Genomic DNA, 20,868 nt, shown 5'->3' with positions numbered 1-20,868 from the left:
GTCGTACGTAGTGTAATACGAGGCTGTGTTATATGCAATAAAGTTACAGGGAAACCTTACGCAAATCCTGTACAAGCATCGTTGCCAAGCTACAAAGTAGGTTCCAGCGTTTTACGATAACCGGTGTAGGTTTCACGGGAAATCTATTCACGAAAGCGAAAGATGGAACGCGTACTGCCGTTGACACCACTCAAAAAACGGATGATGTCTTTCCAAGACGGCCTACTGGAGACTCTGCTGTAGCTGCTCGAATACGAATAGCGGACCTTGTTTGACTCAGACAATTTACACAATTGCATGCATTCTTTATCAGGCCAAGAAAAAAATTGTGCTGTTCCGATTACCCGACCTACCCTATTTTTTGTCTGCCAACCCTAACAGTTTAAGAGCTACGTAAACACGGAAGTGAAAAAGGAAAAATACCGTTAAATCACGTGTTCGTTAACGGGCATTTGATTTTGCTTGAACGAGGACGTCTTCTATGTTTTTATTCCATTTATATGTATGATACGTTTTTCTGGAAATGTTGTGGCCAGTGTTTGATAGCCCTGAACCACTCAAAAGTGCATATTCAAAAACAAAAATATTAAAAAAATCCATGCCGACTTACCTAGCCTATTTTTGAAAACCATGTTATCGGAACAGCACAATTTATTTTTTTGGCCTGTTAAAAGTAAAAGTATGCTTTCATTGACAATGTGAGCTGCGTTTTTAAATTCTATAGTGTAATGGACAAATTAATGGATCTTTATACGTGTTAACTTTCATGTTTTCTGAGATTCTGTATTCATGGTGTTTACGTATTTTGTTTTTTTTTTTGTGGCGGAGAATTTGCTGCAGCAGAAGTTTAGAACGTTATTCAAAATTTATTCATTACAGACACCAGGATTCTGAAATAGAAACTTTCAGCCAATCATAGACGTTTAGTTATATCCAATCAGACTTTGGTATATTTCTCGCTCAATTTTCTTTGGCTTACTGATATTGTTTTTGTAATTTCGGAATCTGTACAAGGGTCAGTGAACGAAAGGGCTGAACTTTTCAAGTCTGTGTAAGGGTTAATGATCGTTATGAATTTTCACACATCTTGGTTCAAACTTCGTTGTTATGGACATTTAATGTATTTACGTCATTGACACCTAAGTATCAATGATAAGAAAGACACTTTTATTAGTGACATCTAGTGTCAAGGCAGTAAAGTGAATTCTTATAGTCAATATTTAAATTCCACACCGGACCCTGGGACGATTACGCAAGGGGAGTGTTGTATAACGATGATGTCACTTATGCAGATCATGTATGATTTTATATGATCAATAGCCTATCAGAGAAATAGTGACGTATTTCTTTATTGTAGCCAATCAAGAAATATTAGTTGATTAGTGATTGGAGGATTAACTAATTTATGTTAGGATTTCTTTTTAAAAAGGGATGATCACCCACTATTTTCAGTCGGAGATAGCTGGGCATCTGATGTGTAAGCTTTACACTTCAGTAATAAACCACCATCATTGATATCCAACAACTCTGTGAGTCTCTACTCTGTCAAAGATCTAGAAGTACCTCTCAGCAGTGAGTACGCTCACCAGACCGGCGAGATACGACTATAACAGTATATTTCCCGCTCAAATTACGTTGCTACTTTTCCTGATGTTTTCTCCAGCGTTCATGGTCACGAGGTAGGATAGGAATTTGCCGCGCTTCTAGTTGAGAGCTCTGTAGATTGCTGATGCTTCATAGCATGGCTGGACAAGCCTTGCTACTCTGGTGTTACTAGTTATTGTTGTTGGATTCGAATTGTGATAAACCAACTTGTGATTTTTACATTGAACCAAATCACTCGCTTCTGTTTCGACGTCAGTTTAACTCGAACCCTACCCCGGGGGATTCTCACTTTACTCCCCCTTTCATACATATATCCATACATAAATACATGCATTTATATTGAGCAATTACTCGTCAATGAAGCCAAGACAAGCCAAAAATTCGATAGTATCGACGATGAAGTTGATACGGACCGAACAAGTCAGCTTTAGAAACAAATGTATCTTCCGTAGTTGCTGATGTAATTATTGTGCAGCACTCGCAATGCGGTGATATTCTGGAACTACTGGTCTCAAATCAGACATATAAATAAGAAGCTTAACACCGTAAATGTATAATATTCTCCATTACTCAGACAATTGGTCGGTTTTCAGAAAGCAAATTCATATAGTTTTCACCGGATGCCTTGAATACTAAAATGTTGGCGTAATCCCCAATAACAATGTATGTATGTAACGGTATCATATCCATCTTACCCATATCACCTGTACCCGGTCATTTGTTTTCACTCTCAATGTGGTATATACGCGTCTTTCTCCGACTCACAAATATTCTTTGAACAAACGCATATAGTTATGGTCCCGATAGCTAAAACGTTTATTGATGTTATGATTATCACAATGTCTATGAGTACTTGTAGACTTAAAACTTGCACCCCGGAAGACAACTTATGACAGCTTCCACATGGTGATTTTGTGTGGAACTGAGTATTTTATAGATCAATAAATACATTACTCAAATAGGAAAACAGTACAGAAGCTGCCGCGGCTATCGACGGTGAAGAGAGAGAAGCTCAGAAACGACTGCTTGAGATCAAGGAATTCTTGCGTAAGCATGCAACCCAGGTGGTTAATAACCACGTCATCAATATGATTGCAATCGACAACAAATCCAGAAAAGAAGATGGCACAATAGCAGACCCAGCGGTAGAAACCCTTCGAGAGAAGTTACAGCAGTTGGCTAAGGAATATTTTTTTCTCGGTAAAGTGAAAGCGAAATGGATACACTTGGAATTATCGTTGAAGAAATTACAGAAGCAGAAAGTATCTCTAGATGAAGTGAAGAAGTTTGGCAAAGAATTGAAAATGGAAGAAGCAGAAGTCATGAAAGCACTTGAATTTTATCATGATATAGGTGAAATACTCTATTTTGGGTCAATACCTGAAATGGAAAACACCGTCATCCTGGATGTCGAATGGTTGGTGAATCTTTTCACAATACTCATCACCAAATCAATCACGTACAAGAAAGACCTCGATGCCCCTTCAAAAATTAACGGCCTGATCGACGAGTTGCATAATGAAGGTAGGCTGCACGAAGAATTGGTTGATTATATTCTGAAACGTCACGAGCGTGAAGAAGACAAGACGATTCTTATGAAAATGATGGAATTATATGACATCATTTGTGAAATGCCTACAAATCCTAAAAAAGAGAAAAGTCTATATTATCTACCTAGCCTCTTACAAAAAGATGCAGAGGGGAAAAATAGTATCATTTTCCCAGCAAATAGTTCAGTGCACTGTCACCTGTACATCCATTTCGTCGGCAATTTTCTTCCTGAAGGCCTCTTCTACCGCTTACTTGTCCGATGCTTAAAGCGTTGGCCAGAATCTATAGCAGTCATCAGAAAGCACAAGGCTCGACTGTACTTCCCGAAAGAGGAGTTCTATATAACCATGTGCAAAGAAGACGCTGATATCCAATTGAAGATACTAAGTATCCCTGCTGGTGATCAGCATTCACCTCCACCACAGTCGAGGCACGTGAGCAATGTAAGGAAACTGATCGAGGAAGAATTACGTGTGGTAGTCAAAACCTACACCCCTAACCTGGTGTACCATCCCTCTTTCAAGTGCCAGTGTCCGAATCACAGAGTGGGAGAATTACTGCAAGGCTCTGAAGATGCAGATGATAAATGTGTTCCATTGTCAGGAGACAAATCCTCAGGTGTCTGCCCAAGAAGTGGAATGCTAATGAAGGATCGGAAATTGGACATGTGGTATTGGACAGGTGAGAGTTCAAGCCATAGTATTACATAGTTATTTTTCTGGCACAAACTAATCGAAATAAACCAAACGACAGAGTGACAGGGTATGATGTACATTCATCCTATACGATGATGCAATTTGTTTACTAGTAGTAGTAGTAGTAGTAGTAGTAGTAGTAGTAGTAGTAGTAGTAGTAGTAGTAGTAGTAGTAGTAGTAGTAGTAGTAGTAGTTAAATCAGATTTTCAGAAACTGAAGACCCAAGGGCTCAACGTGCAAATTCTATGGAATGGAAATATTTTCATGAGAATATGTTATCGAAGGGAATGTTTTGAAATAGAATATATTCAATTGTACGACTGAAAGCATGTTGTCGATGCCACCTCGCTCAATATGTTCCTAATTTTGCATTAAAGGCATAATATAATCACTATCATGCGCTTTGCATGTATCATTGTATTACATAATTTGATACAAAATTGAACAACTTCAACGTTAACGATACCATCCCAATTCGATTACAGAAGACAAGCACGCGGAAGCACGCCATCGAGAGGCCTCTACTCAAGGATCTAAACGTGAAGGTAAACTTGACTCTTTCATGTAAGGGTAACGTGCAGAATGTTAGTGGTACACATTTTACAACTCGTCTGGAGTCGACTTGAGAAGATGTTTTTTCACATACTGGTATTCATGCAAAATGCCTCGCAATGGTCCGTACATTTTTCCATAATCTATGGTCTGATGAATACCATGTGAGCATACCGCGGTTTGATTAGTCTACGGTCAAGCTGATCGCCGACGCTATGAAAGGCCATGAAAGATATGTTGAGCTACTGATTTGAAAATACCTCTCACATCTCAGAATATGCCTCGGGAATATATAATCAGACTCTCAATTTGTTAATGATCTACGCTTGTATTGGTTGATTTGAAAATCTTGGAAAAAATAAATAATTCGCCGTCTTCTTTTTTCCGAAAGTTGAAAGTGGATTTTTTCAAAATAGCTATTACAGAGATGTCGGCCATTTTGAATTCAAATATTGGTAAATTCGAGGTTATTCATTTCTTAGGTACGAAAATATGTACAGTGACCCGTAATTCCCTTTTTGATTTTGAAGAGTTTGAAAGCATTCTTGATGAAATAACTTGGAGCATAAATTTAAGTATTCACTTTCAATGTGCATAACACCTTTATAGCTATATAATGAATTTTTCCCGATTACACATTGGTGATTGTTTTGCAGTATCAGGAATAATTCTGACTAAATTACATTCAATGTATCACCAAATATAGGTATAGCTCCACTGAATCAACTGTTCTATACCCTGAATGAGAAGCTGACTAATGATGACAAGCGTCAAATGATTGACCTTTTACTTGGTCAGCAAATCAGCATACATGATGCAGCGACGCTCAAGACACCGGACAAGACGGCAAATGATGTCTTTTGGAATTTAAAAGAACAGGGCGACATAACAGAAGATGATATGGAGCTGCTGAAGAAAGTCTTTCAAAAGATGAAGAGACCCGAACTGGTGAAGGATATTGATAAGTATCTGCAAGGAAACAAAAATAGTTATTCCAGTAGTCAGAATCTGATCTAGAGTGATGTGGCTATTACATGTATTCTGCTTACTAGGAATGCAGATTCATATCATTACAAGAAGCTCATTTCAGCTATCAGCTTTTATTAGCATTATATACAAGAGATGATCCGCGGTGAGATATCAACTTCATTTTTCTATCCATCTAGCAGTGAACACTGTAACATAAATGGAGTCATCGTATGATTATTAGTCTCGAATAGTACTTCGTACAGTAAACGTGTTCCAATCTGAGTTTAAATTCTAAATGACGCAATGAAAATCAGAAGCTAATGTTAAATATCGCCAATACTTTGTAGAATGTATAAATAACACTGATAGAGCTGTTAAAAACATTCGTGGTGTACATTAAGTTATGTTTTGAACCTAGCACTATCAGTTTAATGGAACTTGGTCAACTCACAGACAAATAGAAAAACAGACTAGCAACGCGGTATGCCTTTTGTTCCATGGTCGTCTCGGTAGACTATGGCCTTTTCATATTAAAATGAGCTTCAAAGGTGTTAAACTTTTTTGAGACTTTGTTTGTGGTTGATAATTGCACGAGATTATGCGAAAAATACGACGAGATGGCATCGTGCTGCCAGTCGCGTAGCAACCATAGTTACTTTGTGAGCTCTCAGGGCAGAAACACTGCTTCACGCCAATCAAAACATAACACGCCAGCAGTTTTATAAACATGTCCTTCCTTGACGAACGTGTAAAAGACGGTATGACTGACCGTAAACCATTGAGTTAAACCAGACAGTATCGATAAAAGACTTTCAAATTTTGTTCAAACACACTCATTATATATTCATAAAAATATGAGAGGAATTTTTAAAATGGTAAAACTCTCTTTCCTGAAGCTCAAAACACTCCCGTTTTCGCCAGCACGCCAATTCCGCTCAGCACCACACGACAACAACAACAACATAAACTTTGCCGAACATACTTTCGCTTAACAATTGGCGAAAATACGAAAATTACCGAAGGATGCATGGTCGGCACTCTACGGAAAAAACAGACGAGAGCAACCTGATCGGATGAGGGGAGGCGAACATTGGTGGGTTACGTAACCGCTTCACGCCTTGAACAATACCCGTTGCTAGTCTGTTTCTCTATTTGTCTGTGATGAAATCAAATGCTATGAATATGCAAACCTGTAAAAAAATTAATAGAACGAGTTTATTTTTACATGCTGAGCTACTTGTGTTACTATTCAACGTTTGCCACAGAGAAACACAATAATAAAAACTAACTCGGTCACAGCATAAACAGTATGTATAATTAATAACTAGCAGCATTAATTTAATGGCTGATTATCGGAAGAGATCAACATCAGTTTCTTGTTTTGCCATGTATTCAATATTTCATAATTTAGTCAATAATTATTTGCTTAGTAAGAGCATTGTTAGCTCATTTATTTTGTAATCATTTTCAATTATTTTACAATGATTTTTGCAAATATATATATTATTTGTTATAATTCAGTGTATTCAGTATTATATATTCATTATGTAATCACTGACGATGATTTTGTCATTGTTTTATGACCATTCTTAATTTTACCTTACTTTTACAATTATTTGTAATTATTTTACCACATGCCTTTTACAACGATTTGTAATTATGTGCCCATCAAATACAATAGTTTGATACGTATTTCACTGAGTTTCGATGTTTTTACCTTTCTTGTTAAAATTTCCTACGTGATCTGGTATTATTTCATCACTGTTGGTTTATTTCATTATAAGTTTGTAATTAACATACAACCAAATGACAGTTAAATCGGTTATTATCATTTCTGTAATCATTTCCGAACTAATAACGGTTGGATAAATATTTCACGACAGATTTCGATGTCTTGACCTTTACTATCACTTTCTTCTGTAATCTGGTATTTATCATTTTTGTGGTATTCATTGTAATGTCGAATCTCGCCAATGTTTCGCCGAATGTCAAAAGCTTGCTGGTAGATCAGTTGATAGAAATCCCTTGCAGGTCTGTGATGTACACTTACTAGTTGTATTTTACCTAGCACGATCAGGGTATTGACCCTTAATGAAATTGAATGCTGTGAACATGAAACTGTGTCAATAAATGAAGAAAGCGAGTGTAATTTAGCACTTAGCTACTGTTGTTTATTAGCTAATGTTTTCCATAGAGAAACACAATAATGAAGAAATAACTCCAGCGCATATTATATACAATTAGCAATTAGACTCGTTGCCTGTCGGCATTCAACATATGTACGGAATTCTAATCACGTCTTGAGATGTACGACTAAGGGTTCAGTCTGTGTCCTTCACTACAGTCACATTAGATTATGATGTATCATTAGAAGCAAAGTTCTATGTTTTGAAAGTTTTTTTTGTGTGTGTGTTTTTACCAGATGTGTGTTGGTTCTGGTGATTTCCAAACTTGGTTGATGGCAATTTTATCACCTTTGATTCGCAAAGTAGACTCAAGAGTTTAAGGTATCGTTAATTCTAAAGATTCATTTATCACCTCTATAAACCTTGATTTGGATTTATGAATACAATTTAGAGTTATCTAAAGTTGCTGTGTAATAAGACTGATCATATCTTAACTTTCTAGTAATCTCAAAACACTTTTAGACAAAGTGTAAGAAAAAGATCATATGGAGTGATTCTTAGTTGCTTCTCATTTATAAGAATCTTTTATCACACAAAAACTATAAACAGACACAATATTTTCGCCCACTGTAGTTTTTTAATTGTTATCTCCCTTGTATTTGTAGAACAACAAGATGATGACGTGTTTACTCGAATATTCACCCTCAAATAATTATTTTCACCGCATTCCTTGAAAATAGTACACATAAAAACAATATGCCAAATGACAATGTCAACAAAAATGTCTACATTGTCATTGGAATGAAGTATTTTGACATAGTTGTAACATTCATTTGCACCGAAATATTTCGAATGACACAAAAGAAAGCAACTGTACTGTATTTGCCGCAAAACTATCAGCAGAATATTTAAACTCACGAATATTGAATGAGAATGATTAGAGAGAGACAATAATAATTTGTACTTATCAAATCTGTAATTTTTGATTCAGATAAAGGAGGTGCAAATACATCATATTGATCATTTATAAGTTAAAGTAAAATATCTAAGGATTTATTTTTCTGTTTTCTTGAGTGAAATTGAGAACGTTTAATTTGATAGCTAAATTTGGATAAGGCCAAGAAAAATAAAAAAGTTTGTTTCTCATCTAGACATTTTGCGAAGATGATGCGGTGACGCGTTTTTTCTTCTTCACAATTTGTTTATTCTTCAACCGATAAAAACGCTCAAAAAACGTGAAAACAACATAGGAATGCATGCAGAGATAAATGCACAGCAGTGTTGCTTCAGTATTTTTGTATAGCAACAGTTCTGTGGTTTGACCTTTAGTGCAGCAATGTTCATTTTGACAGCTTAATATAACAGTGACATATGTGTACAATTCTGAATGGAATTTTAGTGTCAGTTATTTTGTTTACGTTTTCTGTTTATTACCTCACTGTGTTATGAGCTACTCATCGCGTATTTTTGCTGTTATTTTGCTCTGTTTAATTCCTCATGAGCAGAAAAAATGGTTGACGCGGCGGGTCTGCATTGACCCCTCGCGAGGATAAGAAACAATCGTTTTATTTTTGTAGGCCGAAGATCAACATCAGTAGATTGCTTTGTCGTGTCTATTTTGAAATTTCCTTATTTAGTCAACCATTATTTGCTTTCTTTGAGAATTGTTTTATCATTTATCGTGTGACTATTTTTTACACATTTTACGATGAATTTAGCAAAACTGATTTGTTACATATTCATTATATCATCACTGTTTACTCATTTTACGATGATTGTATCATCAGTTGATGACCATTCTCAATTGTAGTCTGGTGCTTTTAAAATTTACAATTACTTTATTGCTATTCACTTATACTACAATTACTTTCTAATCATTTTGCCATTTTCCCTTATTAAAATAAATCTGTAATTATTTGCACCATAGTTTGATAATTATTTCAGAGAGGGTTTTGATTGACCATTCTTATTAGATTTCCTTTGTTTTCAGGGATAATGTCATTATTTTTGGTTTATTTCATTATAATGTTGTGATTATTATACCACCAAATCGACATTTAGATAGATCGTTTATAAATAATTGTCGCAAATAAACCAAATAAACAAACAATTATTCTGCCATCAGTCCGCATTTTTGACGCCGGTCTTTTGAACATGCTACATAGAATGGAACCCCTAAACGGGGTGAATGCTCAAGTAATGGAGTAATTAAGTAACACGTTCATGCAAGCCTGAGAGAAGTTTAGCAAGTAAAGAGACAAGGCAAAAGCAATGACACAGGACGACTTTAAACTTGTGATCGAAATAAGATTTAAAAAAAAACTTTTCAAAAGAAAGTCATAAAAGGGTTAGAAACAGAAGAAATCGAATCAAAATCAACCGATAATCCAAAACAGTTATGATTGATGTATTACATTCTCATTCTCATTCTTTAATTACAAAATTGTCGAATGCTAACGTATATGTTATAAAGTAATAGTGAAATATTTGGGTTGAGAATGTGGGTTTGGAAAAAAATTTAATCAATGAATAGGGTATTACACAACAACAACACTGGTATCATACGTTCTTGTACAAGTGTAGTATGGGCAAACACTTAAAGTGAGGACTTATATACCAATATAAACATCGATAACCCGAAAGTACAAATGGTAAATTGAACAGTGCTATAAAATCGGAAAATCAATCTAAATGTATATCACTAATTTGACTGGTTTCAGAGTCAATGGGAATTCAGCCTAATACCAAAAAAATAAATAGTTTGCGACAAAATCCAGATCAGCGTTCAATGATAAAATATTATGATCTACAAAATGTCCAGTAACTATGAAGTGTAACTGTTCATTGGTCAAGCGCTTGAATCGGCGGTGCACGAGGATTCATCTTCGTCGCGTACAGTAGCCACAGTAACAGGTCCTTTATGGCACAAGCAGTACACACTTTCATCTAGTGTTACTGACACAACACACAATACAAGTCAAAAGTGGTTCTTCCGTATTGACAGCCAACAGTGTCCATGTTTCTTTCAAAGTAATAACTTTCTGGTGAAAAAAATGGCCTTAATTAATGATCAGGCGTGCAATTTAATAAAGTTAAAGCCTATAATGTTGAGGGCGTATTCATATATATGCACATTCGTCAACGAATGCAAACAAAGTAATCATCTACATTGAGGGCGATGTCTTACCCGCATATTACGTTTATATTGAGCGATTCTGCCAAACACAACTTCGACTCGGAAATTCTCAGTCATACGCTGTTTAGATTTCGTTCGAGTGAATATAGCGTGCAACTATATCACATCGGTCAGCTCTGTGTTTGTGTAAACACTTACTTTGCGAGTCCCTTTGCCCTAAGAAAGATAACACACCACAGAACAAACTCCCACGTAGCGTTTTGTCACGTTTGGCGTCAGTTCCTCTCAGCTCGGAGATTTCCAGTCGCCGCAATCCTGCCAAATCAGCTAAGAATTCTTTCTGAATTTCACTGATCGAGCAGAAATGCTCTGATCTCATTCCCTTATCTCGGCCATCGATCTCGCAGTCATCAGGATCACATCCAAGCAAAAAAGTAATGCGAGTGTCGAGATCTCTTTACGAATAAAACCAGCTCAGATTACGTCTGCTGATACATGTCCTCTTCGATGTTCCTTTACAACAAATTCTGTCGAAGAATTCCACCGATGGTTCAGATTTTCAGCGACTTTTACTCAAGACTCCTACATCGTCCTGCGACCATCATTTACGGTTCTCTTTTTTGACGTACCACAGCCGCCAAAACTTGGGTACAATGTGAGAATATATCCGAGACTGTATAGACCCAAAACGCTTTGACTGGATAAACAGCCAGAATTTGCAAAATGAGAATAAATCCCAACGTTGGAACTATATACTGGGGAGACTCGTAAATAACCCACAAATCACATCCTAAAATAGTGTATATTTAGTGGCGTATTCGCATTAAAATAACTATCAATAGCCAAATTGGCGCGTTATGTCATAAGATATAAGGGCTGACCTAATTGATAATACGGCGTGGCATTTTATATCGTGGTAGCACAAGTAAATACATAAATTCACTTCTCGTAGATGTCTGAGAGTATAGTACTAAACATTTCCCCTAGATTATCATGTATATGTTAATTTCCGTCCAGTCCCTAAGACAATGTATTTGCAAACAGAACAGAAATATTGGAAAATATTGGAAAATACATCAAAAATTACGAATTACTTTATAGAGACTTTACGTCCCTGGCAGTATGTTGAGTGTACTTTCTTGTTGAAATAAATACAGGAGAAGGAACATCTTTCCATATAGCACATAGATTTGTCGACAAACAGCTATTGTTACTAGATACGTAGAGCTACCGCAGCACTAAATTGTTGGTAGTTCACATCTGATGTCCACAAGACAAACTTTAAAGCCGTGCCAGTCAAGAGCAGTTGTTTATCACAGCGCCGAACGTCTTTATCGGACCGGAGTAAATCCTCCAGCGAAGATTTTACCCTTCGAAGCATTGTATCCACTAAATAGAGGCTATTCTCAGATGTCGGTCATAGAACATGTTCGTCAGCTCTTCTCATATTGCTCCTATCACCTGACAAGGTACGTTCATAGATATCAATCTCGTCGGGTTATAACACCAGTGGATGTGGCATTAAAGTAATTCCGCCACGCCTCGACCCGAAATGTTTAACTCTTTGCTCACGTTTTACTCAAGGAACACGGTACTATGGCTTCCATATCAAGGGGGAAGGTAGGGAGCCAGAGCAAATTCTGGGTTTTGAGCAACAAATAAATACAAATTTACAATATATCAAAGTTTAAAACTCGTTCACTTCCGTGCGTTTACTCAATGGGGGAATGTCGAACTTCAGATTTTGATTAAGGGCTTATCAAAATATTGATTCTTCAAAATGACTCTACATTATCACTAACGACAAATGGAAAAAGAACTATTCAAGTTTGTTTTCAGAAAATATCTCCCCTAGATAATACTCTCGGTAACAAGAATTATCGCAGGGGATCTGTCGGCACGGACAAGGTGTAAATGAATGTTTAGATAAGGCGAGATTGAAAACCAAGAAGGCAATATGCACCTTTAGCAAATATAAACATTGCGTAATTGATGTTTGCATCCTTTATCGCGCTATCAGCTCAGACGCTGATTACAGAGTGGGGAGCAACTTTCACTGGAACCGTGTCCGTTCCGCTGAAATTAACGAGTTCGATCTGGTTTGACAGCATCTATACCTTCAATGTAGGTATATGTGGTCTATAACTGACTATGAATGTCTTGAACACTTATATCGTTGGGAACAGGTAGGTAAACACGATTACGGTACTGTTGGTATTTTATTTACTTCAACTTTGGTTTCACTCTATGATGAAAATTTAATCTCCCAAAATGCATGAGTGTTATATGGCACTCCGTGAGTTCAATGATACAGGGTTTCGTCTCACTTGTGTTGTGACAAAGACATAGATTTGGCGTTTGTGTATGCAACTTATATTTTTATTTACAAGAGATGGGTGAGGGTCTAAAGGCTTTTAAAAGATCTCAATGTCTCAAGTGTATCGTCCGAAGTTAATAGTAACTGAGATTTAATTGATGCTCTCGCAACACAAAATATACGTCGCAATATATACATATACATATCGACATGTAGTAGAGGCCAGAAATACCAATGTCTTTCCTTTGTTACTCTCTCTTTCTTATGTCCGTTGTAGTGTACCAACATGTTGACATATGACGCTTTGTTGTCCGTGCAGTTTACGTTGGTATGAACTTTTGACCCTTTGTATAAACAGTTGCTCGCCTGTCGACGTCGAAATAGCAAAGCAAGCATAGCGTGTTCTTAAACTCTCAGATATTTCGGCTACTAGAGTGTAAGGTAAAGGGAACATATCGGGAATGCCCTAACCACTAAGATGTAAAATATAAATTACAGTGCTCGATGCTAAAAGCAGGGCGTATATATCATTATTATCGAAGACTTTTCATTCTTGCCGTTTCCACTGTATCTTTGCCACGTAAGAGTGGAACAAAACGACAGGTATCTTTGCATTGCGAGAGTGGAATAAAAGACAGCAGCTGTACTAACTCCTTTGGTAAAAATTACTCTACTACAGTGTCGTATGTACTCTCTTATGTAAGATATGTATAATCACCAAAACGTTTTTCTCATTTCACAGTAGATTTACCTTTAATGAAAGCAGAATGAATTTTTACCATGCTCGACAAAACTGAAGATATATTTGGCTGAGCGTATACTTGAAATTTGTTTAGAGTATACCAGATACCAACTTGAAGGAAAATACGTTATTCGACAACAGTTATTCTAATCTGAGTGAAGGGTCCGGTTCATTCCAAGTCAAGCATTCCTCTCCGCACTTTAGGAAAACGTTTTATAGCAGCTTTCAGCACCAGTCGTTTACCAAGAAGGATCTCTAACAGCGTACTGTGCAAATGATGTTCACGGTGACGCAGTTTCATCGGCTATACTGGATGACGCTTGGTCTTTCTATCGTATGCATGTTCATGATGTTTCTTTATTCCCGGACTCAACTCGGATCAGGCGTAATACCTATTGCAGCGCCCTCAATGAAACATTGGACTGGCCATCGTGTGCACAAAGAAACAAGGTAAGGATTATGGAAATAAGTTTCAGGTAATGAACAACTCGAATTTAGCTGTAGAGAAAGGCGACTAGATGGGAGACAAGGGACGTTGTAAATTTGATAAGTCCTCTCTGTTCCTGGTAGTGAACAACAACAAATCTGTGTCAGTCCCAGAATAAGTCAAAGCTTTTATAGCGTTTCTGGTTTAGTTACACTGACTAAATAGATTATTATGCGGACATTTCAAAGAGATCCCTGACTATTTCAGACTTCAAAAATCAGGTTGCTAGGTAAATTCATTCTGCTGTTACCGTAAGAGCTGATGTCGTTCATGTTCCTCTTGCATTCTGCTTCTTGCAGCTCTAGTATTTCACTTCAGATTATTCAGTAGAATAAAATTTTCAATTTGATATTACTGTCGCAATTTGGAGCATTATGTTATTTCTACAGAATTAAAAGACGTCAGGCGGATTCAACGGAATGCAAATGTACGTAAATAATAGTTTCTCATCATTTCAAGCAGCGCCAACATGTCGAAAAGTGGAAAATCTACCGTTGCTGTAATGCCAGCGTGGAAATCCTGTCCGGATAATTTAAAAGATGCGAAGACAATAAGAGATTTAAGGTACAGCAAGGATCGCGTATTTTATCCTTTAGCAAACACTTTCTTGTACACTGCAATTTCAACTCCGATGTAGAGCTACGCTCTCCTTTTCTATCTACGGGAAATTTCTTTTATCTTTCGTCTGTTTGTCTATCTACCTGCCTCTGTATGACTTTTTTGTTTTCATGACTATCTATCTATCTGCCGGTCTGCCTGTATTAAGATTTTAAGTTTTTTCAGTTTGTTTTTATTTTTTGCTCTTTACTTGTTTGTGTTTCCCTCTGTCAGAGTGTATGCCTGTCTATCAGTCTCTCAGTCTACCACCAGTAATCTCACCATGTCTGCTGTCTCTCTGCCCTTTTCTGTCCCTATATCGCCTTGATTGACGCTACTCCGGGTGTTTTATTCTACATTGCAACTTTCTCTTTCAGACAAAGGCTTTCTGATGTCATCACGCTCCAGTCGACCGTTACCATGTTCAACGACGACCGCAACCTTAGCACCAAGTGTTGCAATCACATCTGGCGACTAGCAGACATGCCTACAGGAGCCCAATACGCCAAAAACTTTCATACCATTGCTTCCCGTCAGACATGCGCAGTGGTCGGCAGTGGTGGAATTTTGCGTCGCAGTAAATGCGGCAACGAAATCGACTCTCATGATTTCATCATCCGTAGTAATCTACCCCCAGTAGCTGGATTTGAGGCGGATGTCGGCAGCAGAACGGATTTTACAGCAGTCAACAAAATTGCCCTAAACAGTCTTGTGCTTCACTTGAAAGACCCCAAAACCAAACACTGATAAACAAGAACAAATTCTCCATGGATACCTTGTCTGCGGTCTATGGTACGATACTATGGTTTGGATTCAACATGACGAGGAGTCACAACAGAATAAGCCAGACAAAATCTGACATCCAGTACCTCCTGGATCACTCAGATGGCTTGAACTTCACGTATGCCTATGCTGTTCTTCCGATATGGACCCGAATAATTGGAGAGTAAGCCATCCCAATGTTACTAGGTATAGCTGTAAATGTATGTGTCTTCAACATGGAATAGGAATTACTTCATACCTTTCTCCTCACACTTTTTGTTTTCATCTAAAGGAACTGAACATAATTTTGAAATCTTAAGAGCTTTCTAAACATATAAAGTTATCATCTTAATCTTAATCTTTTTTATCTTATATCTTATACAGCCAATTAGATGATAAAATATCTCAATGCGCCTTACATAAAAAGTAAACAGTAACAACAATACAACGTGTATCAAAAATATGGAAAATATGGACGAAATAGCCTTCTTTATTGAGCTAGTTCATCAACATTTAAGGTACGCGAGTAAACCGTTTACGGCTTGAAAATGCAAGACACATACAGTGACTGTATTAATCCCATATGTGTGTGTTGGCATTATTTGTGAACTGTGTCTAGGTTGAACGTATGATCGAACGTAGCATTGGAAATCTACACAGGGTATCACGTGCTGTCTACAACTCATTCGTCATTCTGAAACATTAGCAGACAGCTGCAATATTCAAGCATGAAACAAAAGCAGTTTCACATGAAAGAAGTTTGATAATAGATCTCTTCAAAACTATTTCATCTTTTTTCAAATTCACCGGATTAGACCAATCCTAGTCTTGAAACACCTCTTGATTGAATAATTGAATAATTGTTTGTGTTTTATGAAATCCGTTTCAAAGACTCCCCCTATTTTCGGAGTAAGTAGTCTGTACATATATTTCCAAAATCAATTACTACAAAATTTCTCACGATATCCATAGTATTCAATGTTTTACTTTTCGACAAGCCATCTCGAAAGCCTATTGTCGTACACTATCTCTTAATTGAATGTTTGGTTATATTTGTCAAATGTAATTTCATCTATACTGTCTTCAACAGATTTTGGAACAAGACCGGTGGTACAAGTGAAGGATTCCTAAGTTTCACGGTGGCGCTTTTCCTCTGTGAAAAGATCGACATCTACGGATTCTGGCCGTTCCCGACTGATCCAAGCGGAAAACGCGTCAGTCACCACTACTACAACAAGCGATCTCAGTACAATAAAAAGAAGATTGTTATGCCCGAAGAGAATGCGATCTTCTTAGACCTAAACGAAAGGGGAATAATAAATTTGGTAACTTCTAAATGTCAGGGATGACAAGGGGGCGTTGTGTCTTCATGAAGCGACGATAGCGAAAAGTCAGATCAAGTCAATGAGATATGATACAACATGGATGACACCGATACTCCTGCCTTAACTGACTAAACTGTTGTGGCTAAACTTTTGTCTAGTTCATTCGTCGACTTACGGTATGACAATTGCGGAGTTTTTAACTGAAGAGATGACTGTTTTCTGTGACGAGGAGATAGGGTTGATGACTACAATTTATCTGATTGACTAAACGAAATTCTTAAGGACAGTAGACATAGAGGCGCTAGATGCACCCCGACTCCGGATTAGGCCAAAAAAAAAAAAGAATGTTTCTGGTCAGGTCTTTCTTTAAAAAATGGTGCGATGACGCGCATTTTATTTTTTTTATTTTTTTATTTTTTTGCCTCAAGGGAGGGAGGAGGGTCAGTTTTATAGTTTTATCAATATAGTCACATATATACTGTTCATGCAGTCACTGATCATTCCCCCCAAAGAATTTTGTCTTTCTCTTCAGCCATTTTGGTTTGGTGTAAGCCACGGCCGCCGGCCACAAACAGAAAAAAAAGGGTGACGCGCTGTTGTTCAAGTGACGCGCGCGCTGACCAGAAACATTTCTTTTTTTTTTTGGCCTTATGATGTTTTTTTGTTGTTTTTCTGGAGAATTGCAAGAAAAACGCTCTCTTTCTCCCCACAAGATTTTCATCACGCACGACTGTGCACTTTTCCAATTGACTAAACCGTAGCCCCCACTCCCCCACACAACTAGCCCTGCGTACAGGTCTGTGTGTTCCCGGCGTTATACGGCCTCCACAACACGTGGTGGAGGCCGTATAACGCCGGAACACACAGACCTGTACGCAGGGCTACCACACAACCAGCCAGGGAGTGGCAGGGCTACGGAACCACAGCAAGTTCTGACCATAAAAAGGTACTTACCTTGCCCTTCCACGATCGTATAGACAGTGCCCTCAAGAATGATCGATCACAATACTTTCGTTTGTACCAAGCCATTTGTATTCCCCCAGTTCACTCTGAGCGGTGAATTTATGCTGTGTACTAAAAGTGGCACCATTTATACTGCCTGTTTTGCCGGCAGATTAGTATGATACTTTAGATGTCCCTTTAAAGTGGCACTACCACTTGGTAACATTTTTAAAACACATTTTTTTTAATGCCAACGGTCGATATTTGACGTGGCGACTGCGCGCGGATCGCGAGATATCGATAAAAACATGTCCTAAAAAAGTAAAGTTTGAATTCCGGTGGCCCACCTAAATTCAGCCTCCGAACATGGAACGTTCGGCGCGGCACTGGGGCCGTTGTCAACTAAGCTATGGAGTACGACTCTACGCTGACGCTGCTGTACGCCACAGTACATGTACCACTCACGTTGGTGATCGGTTATGCCCCGTGGGTGAAAACCGAGTCTTACTGACTCCGCCAAAAAAAACACGAAAAGCAAGGTTTGCTGATCCACTAGAATTCGCATAGGTGAATATTCACCTTGGTGAATAGTACAGTTACGTTTGGTTGATACATAGCGGCCGCCGCGTGGTATGCATAGAGGCATGCCACGCGCGGCCGCTATATATCGAATCACACCTAACTGTGTGGCAGACGACAAAATGTAGTCATCAGAGGCGGCTAATATTTTGCACGTAAAAACTGATATTTATGTGGTATTGGTTAAAAATATAATATAACTGATTGAGAATAATGTAAACGACAAAAGCTAGGCAGAAGTTTTTAAAAAGCTTACCTGAGGTCAGTGTTGTCCTCAGAAGCCGGGTGCCGGGTAAATAGCCCGGCTGTTTGGCATTTTTTCCCGGCTACTTTTAACGTCATTAGATTATTAGATTATTTTTATAAATCTGTAATTTCGGGATTGCACTGCCAGCTGTTAGACGGCACACGTATACGATTAGCAATTTCGCCACCCCTTTCCCCGCATGGAACTGCACAAACATAAACAGTTTCTAAATACCCGTTTTTGGCTTTTTGAGCCCGATCTTTTATTTGTTAAATAGTGTGATTGGCTGATGGACGCGCCTATGGTATTGTCTTTGTTACGAGCAGTGTAATTGGTTTGATTAGTATGAAGGTCATCTTAGGTCATTTTTAACGATGACGTCAAAACGAAATGTGGCGTCGGCAACTGGCACCTTGCCGATGGAATATTTTTTCCCGAAGAAAGCCCGTTCGAAGGTATACTTGATTTCAAAAACATATTTAGTTTATGTATGAAAAACTTCAATTTCGCTGCATTTGTGACAAAAAAGCGCCGAAAAGATGTGATTTTGATCGACGATTCGAAGTTCATGAGACTGCAACTAGTTTTCCGCCGCCGCGCTGGCTGCCACGTCACGGTCACTACGAGTATGATCTTCTCAACATCAAGTTATTCTCAGAGCAATACCGACGCATTTTCTAGATTTAAAAAAAATGAGCTAGAACTGATTTTTTGAAAAACAACTGTTTATTTGAATGGGTATTTTTTTTTCATTGATTATTTTTACTTACTAGAACCCACGGTCACAGGCATGTGTGTTGCCGACCATTGCCGACCAGCGCATCATCGTCACGGCTCACGGCTTCACCGTGGCGCTGATCCCCTGCTGCTTAAGACAACAGGACAACACGTCGTGGATTCTGGCTTAGGTTTAATTTCACTGCGCCTCTCCATGTTCTCCATGTTGGGTTGCCCGATAGTGTATTTCGATGGACCCTCTGAATCATTTTTTTCACGGACTCGTGGAGCAAATTTGAAAGAAAATAGAGTTGTTTCCTTCCGACGCCATGCTGCATATCTGCTTTGATCAATTTTGGGGACAGCGAGACGCGATGATCGTGCGCGGTTTGCATTCAATTTGTTGCAACGTTTCTGTCAATCACTCACTTTGTGTCATAAGTTACAGAAACTGTCGCTCGCCTGAAAATTAGCAACGTAGTAAGTTCATAGGCACAGCTGACATGGTAACGTGCCTCTGACTCGACGATGCCGATTTTTCAGACTACACTCAGAGAATCCGAAACTTTCCACACAAAATGAGTGATAGACAGAAATGTTGGAACAAATTTAATGTCAAGCGGGCACTCATCTCGTCTGGTTATCGTTTGCGTGTAGAAAACTCATAGAGACTCAATCCAATGCGTAATATTATTATGCTTTGGATCGACTCTCTACGCATTTTTTCATTGTTATGAGTTTTCTATATACGCATTTTTTTTCTTTTTTTCTTAACAAAAGCGAATGTGTTTTGATTAGAATAGAATGAGTTTGATGGTTTTGGGAAACTACTATGTGGTAATGAAGAATGGGAAATGAGCAATAAAAATGAGCGGACAGAGGGTGATTTAAGATTAAATATTACATCTTCACTGCAAATAAAACCATGTGTGTCATAAATAATACAAACAAAACAAAATCATGTTTGTTTGTTTGTTTGTTTTGTTGTATGTGAGCCACGTCTAAGACACAACAAAAGTACTGTTTCAGTCTCAGCTTAATGTCACCTCAGATGCCACCAGAGAACACCATTTCCACTCCAAAATTTCATTTTTTGCCTTGCAAGAGGGGGACACCCCCCCTCTCGCGTTCTCCCCCCTCGTTCGCTACGCTCACTCGCGGCTCGGTCGCTTCGCCCCCTCGCAGTCCACCCGGCTACTTTTAAATATAAGGACAACACTGTGAGGTAAAGGCATACTGCTGTGTAAGCTTATAAAGTCTTTGCAGTGGGAGGTAAATAATTGCGCCGTTCGAACTTATTATGGATACCCTAGAATATCGTTAATCAGCACAACAAACCTTCGGGCGCTTTCGGGTCATAATCAGAAACGATCGTAAAACTTCGGGGTGTGAAAAATACGCTCGGGAAATGACATGTTTTTATGTTTGTCTACATGCGATATATCATTACAAAAAGTAGAAGCAAATATATTAACATCCATTGTAGCAGAAAGCTGTTCAAAAATGGACACATAGGGA

At 38.1% G+C, this 20,868-nt stretch overlaps 1 protein-coding gene and 1 pseudogene across 1 annotated transcript in view; both read left to right on the top strand.

The window, feature by feature from the left end:
- Window positions 1-3,866, top strand: part of LOC139144386 (probable serine/threonine-protein kinase pats1) — a 35,249-nt gene extending 31,383 nt beyond the window's left edge. The window contains exon 5 of the mRNA XM_070715088.1: window positions 2,568-3,866. Within this exon, the coding sequence (XP_070571189.1) occupies window positions 2,568-3,866 (1,299 nt within the window). The remainder of the gene's footprint in view (window positions 1-2,567) is intronic.
- A 9,368-nt stretch (window positions 3,867-13,234) lies between these two features.
- Window positions 13,235-16,965, top strand: LOC139143054 (CMP-N-acetylneuraminate-poly-alpha-2,8-sialyltransferase-like; annotated as a pseudogene).
- Window positions 16,966-20,868: the final 3,903 nt, after the last annotated feature.

Source organism: Ptychodera flava, chromosome 11, assembly GCF_041260155.1.
Source record: "Ptychodera flava strain L36383 chromosome 11, AS_Pfla_20210202, whole genome shotgun sequence".
Classification (NCBI taxonomy): Eukaryota; Metazoa; Hemichordata; class Enteropneusta; family Ptychoderidae; genus Ptychodera; species Ptychodera flava.
Note: the sequence above shows the minus strand (reverse complement) of the source record. Positions and strands in the feature narration are given on the sequence as shown.